Source organism: Oryza sativa, chromosome 3 (assembly GCF_034140825.1).
Source record: "Oryza sativa Japonica Group chromosome 3, ASM3414082v1".
In the NCBI taxonomy this organism is placed as follows: domain Eukaryota; kingdom Viridiplantae; phylum Streptophyta; class Magnoliopsida; order Poales; family Poaceae; genus Oryza; species Oryza sativa.
Genome location: NC_089037.1, coordinates 18781916 through 18795532, shown reverse-complemented (window position 1 = coordinate 18795532; position 13617 = coordinate 18781916). Strand labels below are relative to the sequence as shown.

The following is a 13617-nucleotide window of genomic DNA, read 5'->3' as shown; positions in this document are numbered from 1 at the left end:
CGGTGGGAACAACGCTGGGTGACTCCGCCTCCGTGCCTCAGCCGCCGCTCAATCGTCGCCTTCCGCCGCTAAAAATCCACCCTCCATGTTCTCCGGTGAGCTCCCTCGCCCTCGTTGCCTCCGGTCGCCCTTCCTCGTCGTTCCCGGCCCCCTCGCGCTCTCCTAACCACTTCTCCTCCTCCAGCTGGTCTAGGGCGTGCTCGGCCGCCTTTCCATGTTCGCCGATCATCACCGAGGTGCCGCCCGCGTTGTCTTCCCAAGAAGGCGCCGCCACCGTTCGTTGACTCCTCGCCGCCATGGTGCTCGGTGAGCTCTCCCTCCTTCTCTCCTTTCCCTCCCCCCTTTTTCGCCGCTTCCCGTGCCGCCGCTCGTCGCCGGTGGCCATCCGGCCACGCACCGCCGCTTCTCGTCTGGCTGGCGCCACTCCGCTCGCCCGTGGACAACCTGTGGTCCAGGTCCACGGCGCCGCCTGGGCCGCGATGGACTTGGTCCACCATGTGCCGACCCTTTGGAGCCACTGACGTCTGGAGCCCACGTGTCGGCGCCAGCCTCCCCTTCAATGGTGTCAACATCCCTTTTTCCTTTGAGAAATAATTAATAATTGTGCAATAATTTGGTTTAATTCTAGAAATTGATTTAAATGTCTCAAAAGCTTCTAAAATTCATAACTAATTCATACGAACTCCAAATTGAGCCATTCAACTTGCAAAATTCATCTAAAATTGAGATCTACCTGTTTGTTTACTTTTTATGTACTGTTTACTTGGTTTTTATTAGGGTTTTTCCTCATTTTGTGTGCCAGCGTGTAGTTTCCGCCATTTCGGAAGTCCGTGGTTGCGAGGAAAAGAGTTCAGAAGATCAATTGAAGAAGCAAGGCAAGTCACACATTCCCCTTGAGCATGTTGATCCCAATTTATAAATGTTTTGTCGTTTGCAAATAAAATTGCATGTCTTACTAATTACAGGGGATCAGGGTGCGACTGAATGGTGGGCTGTGGGTGCATGATTTTGCTAGTAGCGCCCATGGCAATTAAGGACCAGTTCACGAGAAACCCTAGAAGACTAACGGTGCTTACCGTAAGCAGGAATAGTAATTACTTGACTTGTAGTGTAGCTCGACCCTTTCCTAGGCACCTGTGGCGAGTGTGGGCGTGATGGAGTTGGGTCAGCCGGGGGTGTCTGGTTGTCCAGCTGCCGGATTCAACGCGACGCACAAGGGGACTGCCCACCTCTGTGGTAGGGGTGGGGGTGAAACTTTAGCGTGGTGTGGATAGTTAGGGGAGAGTTATATGAAGGGTCTTGTCACAATCACTCGACATGGTGACGTGTCTGCACAGACACGGTGACATGCCGGTGGATTGTGTTTTGTGGGTACAGTTGTGCACCTCTGGCCAGAGTAAAACTATTCGAATAGCCGTGCCCGTGATTATGGGCGATCGACCAGATTCACCATGATTAGTCACATCCTTAATAATTGGTTAATGAACTGGTGTAGTTCAGGAGGTTTGGTTGGGCCTGTTCAACGTGGTGTAGCGTTGATCAGTAGAGATTTATTGTTACCTTAATTAATCAACCATTTTACTGTTTTGCTCAATAAAATGCTTTGCAACCGCCTTTATGCAAATAGCCACTAGCCATCCTTGTTTCCCTTTGCACGTCTGCATTTTTGGTGTGGCTTGCTGAGTACGGTGGTTTTACTCAGCCTTGCTTTTATTTCCCCCTTTCAGAAGTATAGCGCTTCTGAGTTGAAGACGAAGTTAGAGGACCAAGGCTCATACCCCAGTTGAGTTTTGCCTGTGGAGTGGAGCTGAAGCTCCACTAGGATTGCCTTTTTTCGCTACTGCTGCTTTCGTTTCGGTGTGAGGACTAAGTGCCTCTTCTGTAAGTATTTTACGCTTTATTTACGTTTGAATCTGTATATTAATTTGTCGTTTCGTGTACCCTGGTTGGTCCTGGACAGGGATTTAATACACAAAATAGACTAGAAATTTGGGCTAAATTTCTGGGCGTGACACCGTCATAGATGAGTATCATCGATGACGGGCTCTAGCTATATGCAACTTGATTATGCCTGTACGAGTTCTACGACGGTGTTTATTTTGGCCCAATTGAGATGAAGCTGTGATGGCCGGCAAAACCAGGCATGTGAGAGGCCGCCACAGATGGAAGGATACGTACTAATGTTTATAGAAAAATATAACAACATTTCGAACTGAAAAGAAACATATTATCAAAATATTTGATGATAGATGTAATAGAACTAATTTGATGTTGTAGAAATTGCTAAATTTCTCTATAAAATTGGTCAAACATATAAAGTTTGATTAGAGAAAAGTTAAAATGACTTATAATATAAAATGAAATAGAGGGAGTTGTTTTTATGACTTGGTAGTAACTAATTCGCTATTCTTCACTAATGCTTCTTGTTTGCAAGTTGCAACAGCTGGAGAGTGATTAGTTCATACATCATTCTCAACCATTTGTCATCCTTGCTAAGACAAGCATGCATTCAAAAGCTGGCCGGCAATCTACTCCTAGCTAGCTAGATCAACAGGTGGTACATGGATGCATGAACAACGACAAATTTAAAAAGTTGTCGATGGTACGACTTAGGCTGTGATTAGTTCATGTGCCAAAATATTTTTAAGTATACAGACACACATTTGAAGTATTAAACGTAGACTAATAATAAAACAAATTACAGATTCCGCCTGTAAACTGCGAGACGAATTTATTAAGCCTAATTAATCCGTCATTATCGAGTGTTTACTGTAGCATAACATTATCAAATCATGATATAATTAGGCTCAAAAGATTCGTTCTCGCGATTTACATGCAAATTGTGCAATTGGTTTTTTTTCCACATTTAATGCTCCATGCATGTGTCCATATATTTGATGTGACGGAAAAGTTGGAAGTTTGAAGAAAAAATTTGAATCTAAACACGGCCTTAAAAGTGGGTTGCTATCGCAAGATCCAAAGCTGTACCTGCAGATTGCACTTGTACTCCGCCGTCTCAAAGAGACTTTATTTTTGGGTTTTTTTTATCTAACGTTTGACTGTTTGTCTTATTTAAAAATTTATAATAATATTTAAAAAAATTAGTCACACACAAAGTACTATTCATATTTTCTCATTAAAAAAACTAATCATATAAAACTTTTAAATAAGTTGAAGAGTCAAAAGTTATATTCAAAAACTGAAAAATAAATTCTTTGTGAGAGGGGGGAATAGAAACTAATCATCCTACAGCATATACAACTATAGAAGCATTTTAAACTTGCAACATTAATTGCATATTTTTCCAGTTCACGAGCTACTCTCTCCGTTCTAAAATATAAAGGATTTGAAGTGAGTAGAAGCGGTATGAACCATCGGAATAGGTAGCACCACTCACCAGTGCGAAAGCTATGAAAGGGTAAACAGTGGCATACCTCAAATTATTGTAGTATTAAAGTGGCATAGTTATAATATCACATATTATCATAGTATATTTCAAAACTGAAGAATTTACAATGACATGGATCCAATATTAAAGTGGCATAGTTATAATATCACATATTATCATAGTATATTTCAAAACTGAAGAATTTACAATGACATGGATCCAATTAAAAAAAAGGGGAATTTGGGGAATTTCTATTTTTCTATCGCATGTTTTTGTGGACCAATACTTTCAAATATCTACCAGTACACCTTCGTGAAGAAGAATCGAATCCGGAACACGTAAGTTGCGTGCAAGCACCTTAACCAACGAGCTACTCATTTGTTTACGAATCTTTATACACCAGTTACAATTACATAATAGTTACAATAATAGTTACATGTAACTACAATGTAAATCGCCTGTAGTTATGTATGAAAGTTTTCTATTAAAAAAATTGTCGAAAGTTTTATAGATACACCCTTAAAAAAATGAGGTTTATTCTTGAGTCAGCTCAAATTTGGGGGAAGATTAAAAAAAGCAAAACCTTCTACTGGAATTTAAAACGTTGAAATCAAAATTCATAAAGTTTCTCCCAAACTTTAAAACTTTCATCTCACTTTCAACTCAAATTTTAAAAAGTTTTAACTCAAAATTCAAAATTTTCATCTCAAAATTGAAAGGTTACATATCAAAATTGAATACTTTTAACTCAAATTTCAGAAACTTTTAACCCAAAATTCAGAAACTTTTAACTCAATTGTAAACTTTCAACTATTCTTTTAAAACTTTTAAGTAAAATATTTATTTTTTTAAAAAATAATACTAATTACTATTATTAGCGTGTATAATTACTGCTATAGCACTAATATGTGTGCTTTGCGTGGGCATCATGGGGGCGGGCGCGAGTTACACAGCCAGCTGCTAGCGCGCACACGTGAATTAATTAGGGATCCCCGTTGGACTTTATGTCTAAACTAGCTTTTGCATATGACCCAATTACTCTCTCCGATTTCATTTTAATTGATATTTAGACATTGCCACGGTCTAAAAAAAATATTTTTAACATTATTTTTCTATTTGAATAATACAATAAATAAATGTATGTTTATTTTTTATTATAGTGCTTTGAAAGATAAATCTATATATGTTGTTCTAGTTTTTTTAAATTAATTATTTTTAAAGTTATTGATGGTCAAAGTTATAAAAGTTTACCTCTCAACTTTTGTAACACCCTACCTTCAAAATTCGCATTAGTCCGCTCTACACGTTGAGCGGACCCCCACGTTCGTATGGTATCCCGCTTACACTTTCGTCCTCGCTTTGTGTAAAAGGGTTAACCCGGGGATACCATGGTTGGAGCACCAAGGCTTATAAGCAGGCCCTCACCCATCTAAACTTCTAAGGTGGTACTAAACCACCACTACACATCTACTTCTGGGCCACATGGGCCAAACACCACATGAGCCAAACACACGCTACTAGGCTTCAAACGGGCTGGGTGTTACAACTTTGTCCAAAACATCAATAATTATGAAACCGGTGGGAGTACTCAGGTACGGTCTTACTTCTATAGTTCTATTCATGTATCTATTCACATGAAGTAACATGCATATAAAAATTTCGACTACATGGCATAACAATAAGTATTTTTTTGGAGCGATTAAGTATTAACTACCCACTCAAATTAACTAATTAGTTAATTTTGTTTTGAATACTAATTGTGTCATCATTCGTATTTACTCCCTCCGTTTCAAAATGTTTGACACCGTTGACTTTTTAGCATATGTTTGACCGTTTGTCTTATTTAAAATAATTTGTGAAATATATGAAAGTATATGTGTACATGAAAGTATATTTAACAATGAATCCAATGATATAAAAATAATAAATAATTACTTAAATTTTTTGAATAAGACGAATGGTCAAACACGTATTAAAAAGTCAACGGTGTCAAACATTTTGAAATGGAGGGAGTATTTAGTTACATTCATTCTCCATATGCTATGACATGGATTAATTAATGGTTCGTGCGTGCATGTCTATAAATATACTTTTGGAACTGGCTATCGTTCAAACCGGAAATTAAAGGAGAGCTGAGCCTGAGCCTGAACCTTTTAGACACACGCATGATGGCTCCTCCTCGTCCAGCTTCTCGCAGTCGCACGCAGCGGCACCGTTTGTCTGCCCCATTCATGGTCCTCCTGTTCCTTGCACTGGCCACCAGCAGTACAGTAGCCAACGCCCAACTGTCCGACAGCTACTACGACGCTTCCTGCCCGGCCGCGCTGCTCACCATCAGGACCGTCGTGTCGGCGGCGGTGCTGCTCGACCCCCGCATGGGCGCCTCCCTCCTCCGCCTCCACTTCCACGACTGCTTCGTCCAGGCAATTAAGCTATCCCTTGTTAATTCTCCTTCCCCTCCGGCCACCAGTCGATCGTCTGGTCGTCGTCGATCTCGATTGATTGGCATGCATGTCTCATGTAGGGCTGCGACGCGTCGGTGCTTCTTGACGACACGGGCAGCTTCACCGGCGAGAAGGGCGCCGGGCCGAACGCCGGGTCGCTGCGCGGGTTCGAGGTGGTCGACAACGCCAAGACGCTGCTGGAGACGGTGTGCCCGCAGACCGTCTCGTGCGCCGACATCCTCGCCGTCGCCGCCCGCGACGCCGTCGTCCAGGTACGCACCTGGTGACCGTCTAGCGGACGGACGATCTCATCAATACTAGCTGACTAGATCGAGCACCTAGTATATATACATGGAGAATATACTCCCTCCGGTTTTTAATATACGACGCCGTTGACTTTTTCTCGCATGTTTGATCATTCGTCTTATTCAAAAAATTTACGTAATTATAATTTATTTTGTTATGAGTTGTTTTATCACTCATAGTACTTTAAGTGTGATTTATATCTTATACATTTGCATAAATTTTTTGAATAAAACGAATGGTCAAACATGTGAGAAAAAGTCAACAGCGTCATCTATTAAAAAACGGAGGTAGTATATTTTAAGAAAAACCTTTTTGAGCATACTATATATGAGTATTGTTTGGTTTCTTTGTGGTGTGCATGCATGCATTGCAGCTCGGGGGCCCGTCATGGACGGTCCTCCTGGGGAGGAGGGACTCCACCACGGCGAGCGCGTCGCTGGCCAACAGCGACCTCCCCGCGCCGTCCTCCACCCTCGCCACTCTCCTCGCCGCTTTCTCCAACAAGGGACTCACCACCACCGACATGGTTGTCCTCTCGGGTACAGTACACGTACGCTTAATTATATGCTAATTAATGATCGCACGATCTCTTTGTCTAAACTAATCCAACACTATCCTAGAAATTAATCAGCACGTACCGTCTAGACGAAAATTAAATTAAGAGAAGAAATTTCTACATCAATATTATCGCTCCGAATGAATCACTCCTTCTACATAGGTCCATCTTTGCCTATTAAACATGGGGTACATGAGGGTAGCAAGTTCAAAATTCTCCGTACGTAGGATATGGGATTTCTCTTGTATATATATATAATTCAAATATGCATGCATTCATGGATGGTCTTGGCTTTGACTCGATCTGCATCTCTAGTGCACATGGCATGTTGCAAAATTGAAGGGTCCCAAATTCATATATCTGAAAGACTGAATATGCATTACATTATTATTAATGATATGCACCGATCAACCACAAAACTAGTGATGAATATGAACCATACAGTAAATTTCCATTTCAAAAACAACAAGCGTGAGTCACATAAAGTAGTTAGATTTTGTACGTATGCGTGCGTGACAGCAGACATAAGTACGAACTCCATGCATATGCATGCATGCTTGTCTGTTCCATACTTCCATTAATAATTAATTCTGACTGGTGTGAGCGCGATCTCCTCAGAAGCGTCCTAATGAGAGTATACGTTCATGCATATGCATCCACACAAAATACAAATCGTGGATCATGCACACATATGGCTAGTAGCAAAAGCTAGTCAAGGTTATGCATGAATTCATATATGATGCGTCGGCTTAATTGTCTGCATTCGCCTCAATTCAATACAGTACACAGTGATCTCAATAGTGATGATCGACGACGGCTGTCACCTTCGCTTTAGTTTGCAACCTCTCGCAACACGTAACATGCCTCAACTATCTGCACAATGATCGATCGATCTCGATCAAGGTGACCACCTACCTAACTCTCAGAGTCTCAGTCGTTCACTATATATCGTGCATGGAACCACATTGCATGCATGTCAAATCATGTTGCCGCGATTGATCGATCACGAGAAATCAACACACATAGATACACAAATTTTAACAATTTCATCCTTTGCAAAAACTAATTTTATAAATAAACGCGGTCAAAACTTATTTCAAAAATAACCTTCGTATGACGCTGAAATTTGACACCTCAGCGCCACGTCAACTGGCGTTGAATGCCGTGCCACTGCGGATAGGAGGCTGATTCGGCGTGCCAACGTGCATTCAGCGCTGTGCTATTTAGCGTCGAGGTGTCTAAGTTCAGCGCTATACGATTTGACGCTGAACAAAAGGATCTTTTTTAAAATAAGTTTTGGCCACAGTTCATTTGTAAAATTAGTTTTTGCAAAGGGTCAAATTCTCACATTTGTGCACAGAGATATGTATAGCTGTCTCACAGGAGATTTTCTTTTTATCCACTATGTTCAGACCGCACCTCCACTTCTTTTTCTTATCACTATTCCGTACGTGCTCATTTCCTTGTTGACATTATTATTGGTGCACGTCAAATCACGAAACGGCTAATGGGCGATCGCTCGCCTGGCGATGGGGGCAGCGATCAATTCGCTCCCCCCTCCCTCCACCTGGTTTCATTTTTTGGCACCGCATTATTTTCCTATTTTAGTAAATTTATGCACCTAAAATTTATACACCTCAAGTTTACACATCTAAAGTTTAGAGACCCAAAGTTTATAAGTCAAAAGTTTATATATCCGATTCAAATTTGAATTTGAATTCAAATATTTTTTATATATAGTATTTCTATATATCTAAATTTTATACACCTAAAGTTTATAGACCTAAAGTTTCTAAGTCAAAAGTTTATATATCCGATTCAAATTTAAATTTGAATTCAAATATTTTTTTAATATATAGTATTTCTATACATCTAAAAGTTTATAGACCTAAAGTTTATAGACCCATTTCAAATTTGAATTTGAATTCAAATAATAGTTTATAGACCCAAAGTTTATAAGTAAAAAGTTTACATACCCATTTTAAATTTGAATTTAAATTCAAATATTAGTTTATAGACCCAAAGTTTATAGGTCAAAAGTTTACATACCCGATTCAAATTTGAATTTGAATTTGAATTCAAATATTAGTTTATAGACCCAAAGTTTATAAGTAAAAAGTTTACATACCCGTTTCAAATTTGAATTTTAATTCAAATTTTTATGGTGTAGTAGTAAGAGAAGAAGGGGAGGTAAAGTAGTAAGGGGGAGGGGCGGGTGATCGCTGGGGAGGGGAGGGAGCGATCACCCGCCTATTAGGATTACCCCGTCAAATCACCATATGCCCATATATGAAACTACATTATTCCCTCCGTTTCAAAATATAACAACTTCTCCACCAACATTCTCTTCCCAATCAATCACAACTCTCCGCCATTCACTTTTCCCACCTACCTCCACTATTTATCCAATCACAACTCTCCATCACTCACTTCTATCTACTTTCTTAATAACCGTGTCCAACCCTGAAACTTGTTATATTTTGGGACGGAGGGAGTATATTGGAGTACTATAAGAAATTATGGAAAGCAAGGAACATATAATTTATCTTTTTAGTTCTTCGATGTTGTATAAAAACAACATGGCATGAAATTTAATTTTCAATTAGTTTGAAAAGTTTCTATAGGGTGATTTAAAAATACATTATTTAAAAAATATTAATTGCATATCCACACGAGTATTAATTGCATATATATATCTTACATTACTCCCCCAATAAATTGTGAAATAGCCTTGCACATAATAACCTATTATAAATTATTCCATGAAATATTTAATAACCAAATCATGCATGCATTCCCATGGAGTAATTCTCTACTATTATAAAAATTAAAGATTTTTTTTCTGGTATTTTGTATGTCATCCGTGTATGAGTCGGTTTTTAAGTTCGTTTGCTTTTGGAAATATATATCCATATTTGTGTCGGTTTTTAAGATCGTTCACTTTTGGTAATACAGAAAGAATCATATAAGAAATTTGTTTAAAAAAAACTCACATGCTAACTTGAGACGTTCGGACTCCTAACTGCAGCTCATAATTTTCTAAAAATATATATATCCAAGCGAACTCCCACAATAAATTTCAAATTAACTAAACCATATAATAATAATAAGATTAAAAAATACTTCACCCGTTGCACGGGTATTTTTTCTAGTTTTTTTAAAAGTATAATAGTTGCATATTTATGTGTTCTTCTGAAAATTTAAACCTTTGAAAAAGTGGCTACAATTTGTTTTTCTGATATATTACGGTATTCATTTAAACAAAATTCCAAGTGTGTCGTATTGTTTTGGAACATCCAAAAGGGTATAATGGTAATCTGGGGAAAAGCTTAAACAGTCAACTTGTTGACTAGACGACGGGGGCAAAAGAAATGCACACGGTAAAAAAAGAAGAGAGAAGTGCCATTTTTCGATGTTTGAAGAAAGAGAGAATACGGTTGCAAAGCAAGTGATTAAAAAAAGGAAAAAGTACGAATTACCCCTCCGAACTATCTTGGTCGTCCGAATTATCCCCCGAACCACAAAACCAGACATTCTTCATCCCAACTATACAAACCGGACGAATTACCCCCCTCGATCCAATCCACGGTGGTTTTGGTTTACGTGGCGTACGCGTGTCAGCCTAGTCAGCATTCTATTTATTAAAAAAAGTGGGACCCACATGTTATACACTCGTAGTCTCTCTTCGTACTCTCTCTTCTCTCTCTCTCACAAAGGAGGGGTGGCTGGGCGCCGGTGTCCGGCGGTATCGAGGGTAGGCGGGAGGCAGCAGCCGCGAACGAGCTAGCCGGCGGCGGCGGCGGGTGGAGGTGGGGGTGCCGTTGGAGCGGCGTAGCGGAGGGGGCCTCGACGCCGGCCGTCCCGCCGCCGCCCTCGTCCTCCCCGCGCGCACGCTGCCGAGAGGGAGGGGGAGCGTGCCGCCCTTTCGCCGAGGAGGCACGGCGCCTGCGCCTGCTGGCGGTGGTGTCGGCAGTAAAGGGCGTCGCCGCGCGGCGGCTGCACGTCGCGGAGGCCAAGATGGGCGCAGAGGGCAGGCATGGCTGGGCATCGCCAAGAACCACGAGGCCGCCGCCGCGGGCCTCCGCGCCACTCTCGACCAGCTCCTTCCTGCTCCGCTGCCGCCGAGGGCGAGGGCGATGCCGAGGATGCACACTTGGGGAGAAGCCGAGAGGGGGGAGGGGGGAAGCCGCGCCGAGCTCCGTGCGCCCGCGCCGTCACGTAGTCGTCTCTCCCTCTCTCTCTCTCTCTCTCTCTGTGCTCAGGCAGGTGGGCGACGATGAATCATCCTCGGGGAGGGCGCGGCGAGCGGCGCGCGTGGCGTGGAGGGCACGGTGGGCGGCGCCGAGAAGGGCATTGGAGGCGGTGCGCTACGGCAACGAGTTCGCCGCCCATCCACGTCGTCCCCATCCACCGTCGTCGCCGTCAACCGGAGCCACACAGTCGCGCCCGCCGCTGCTCGCCACCGGCCGGAGCGACCTAGCCATGCGCACCGCCACTCGCCACCCAGCTCCGCCCTCCGCCTTTGCGTTCGGCAGAGGAGCGGGAGGCTGGCGGCGGCGGAGGCGGAGGGCGCTGCGCTGCTAGGGTTGGCGGAGAAGTCGGAGACGTAGCCGAGCGAGATGCCGACGATGTGGGACGCGTCACCGTCGTCGCACAACACGCCATGCGGGCCGGCGAGGCAGAGGTCGTTGGGGAAGCTGACAAGTTTTCCCCTTCCCTTCTCTACTTCTCTCGTTGATGCGGTGGAGGCGGCGAACGGTCCGTGAGTCCGTCGTCCTGGTCATCGGCATCGTGGCCGTCCAACCACATCCGCCGGCGAACGCAGAGAATGCTCGGGCAACCGGCGATGGAGGCGGCGAGTTCGGGCGGTCGGCGGTGGAGGCGAAGGCAGAGTGCGTCGCGTTCGCCGCTGCCGCGTGCTCTCTCTGCTCACCGAGAGAGAGCTAGAGAAGGAGGAGAGGAAAAAAAAGCTGACAAGTAGGCCCCACTGGTTTTTTTATTTGTTTATGCTGACTGTATCGCCACATGTGTGCTACGTAGGCTGAAAACCGCTTCAAACCATGTTAGGGTGGTAATTTGTTCGGTCTTAAGAGTTTAAGGTGTCAAATGTCCGGTTTTTGAGTTTAGGGATACATCGGACGACCGCGATAGTTTAGAGGGGTAATTCGTACTTTTTCCTTAAAAAAATCATCTCCACATAGATCAATGACATCTTTATACTGATACTAAAACCGTCTGTAAGACTGTGATTATTGATTAATATCATTTCACATATATAAATGTTCGATAAACTTTTGAATATTCGTGGCACGTTTTTCAAACTGTTAAACAGTGTATTTCGTGTGAAAATTTTCTATACTAAAGTTGTTATAAAATATCAGAATAATCTATTTTTTAAGTTCGTAATAATTAAAACTTAATTAGTTACACATAATTACACCTTGTTTCACGTGGAACACTTACTAGATTTTACCATTAATCGTCTTTACAGGAGCCCACACCATCGGGCGGGCGCAGTGCGCCAACTTCCGGGACAGGATCTACAACGATACCGACATCGACGCGTCGTTCGCGGCGTCGCTGCGTGCTGGCTGCCCCCAGTCCGGCGACGGCAGCGGCCTCGCGCCGCTGGACGAGTCGTCGCCGGACGCCTTCGACAACGGCTACTTCGGCGGCCTCCTCTCCCAGCGCGGCCTGCTCCACTCCGACCAGGCGCTGTTCGCCGGCGGCGGGGGCTCCACGGACGGCCTGGTCAGGAGCTACGCGTCCAGCAACGACCAGTTCGCCAGCGACTTCTCGACGGCGATGGTGAAGATGGGCAACATTAGCCCGCTGACGGGGTCGGCCGGCGAGATCAGGGTCAACTGCCGGGCGGTGAATTAATTCATGACGCATGGGCAATCATCTAGCTTGCAGAGTTTATATATATGGAAATGAAATGGCATCCAACTATATATACTATATTTATTTATTATTTTATTAATTATTAGTTTCCGACAATGTGTGTGTGCATATATAGCAGAAATATGATTTGGTTCCATTATTGTTATCTGGAAGGTGAAAATTAAAGAGGAAATACATATCATGTGCAGAAATTTTCATATATTGCCGCAAATTAAGATGGAGTCTTCATAGATAGAAAAAAAGTACGAATTACCCCTCCCCTTCCTAAACTATCACGGTAGACCGAATTACCCCCTAAACCAAAAAATCAGACATCGCTCACCTTGAATTTTCAATTCTGGACGAATAACCCCCCTTGACCCAATCTAAATCAGTTTTGTCCAACATAGCGTACGCGAGGCGTGATCGGGTGCGCCGCCTCCTCGGCCTCCGCTAGTGGGAGAGGCGGAGGTCGCTCGGGGTTCGTCGCCACTGTAGCTACCTCCTCGCAAGCTCCGTCTCCGCTGCCCTGTAACAGCCTTCCTCTAGAACTACATAACCTAGCCCAACCCACTGGCGGGCCCACTTACACTTTTGTTTTCGCTTCGTGTAAAAGGGTTAACCCAGGAGTAGTATAGTTACACAAGGCCTTGTAAGTTAGTTCCACCCTTGCTAAACTAGTAAGGTGGTACTAAACATGTGCACACAGCTCTCATGGGTCACACATGTCTCATCCTAATTAGGTAAGGATGTCACATACACCCCCCACAAAGGACCCGACGTCCCTGTCGGTCCAACTCACCCACATAGCTACACAAGCAGATGTCCAGAAACACACCCCCTCTTAGCGCACGTCCGTACATCCAGTGTCGACGCCATATGCCCGCACACTGACCCATACTTGCAACCATGAGGTTCGGCTCTAATACCATTTGTAATAGCCTTGCCTCTAGAACCATGTAACCCAGCCCAACCCACTAGTGGGCCTACTAATACATATCACCACACTTACATTTTTGTCCTCGTTTTGTGTAAAAGAG

The 13617-nt window shown here is 43.4% G+C and overlaps 1 protein-coding gene across 1 annotated transcript; it reads left to right on the top strand.

Annotated features, from left to right (window-relative positions):
• Positions 1-5499: 5499 nt before the first annotated feature.
• LOC4333187 (peroxidase 2) lies at positions 5500-12743 on the top strand. Its single transcript, XM_026023680.2, has 4 exons — positions 5500-5811; positions 5913-6104; positions 6512-6677; positions 12186-12743. Exons 1-4 carry the CDS (start codon positions 5554-5556, stop codon positions 12575-12577), a joined length of 1008 nt encoding a protein of 335 aa, XP_025879465.1. The 5' UTR covers positions 5500-5553; the 3' UTR covers positions 12578-12743.
• The last annotated feature ends 874 nt before the right edge of the window (positions 12744-13617 follow it).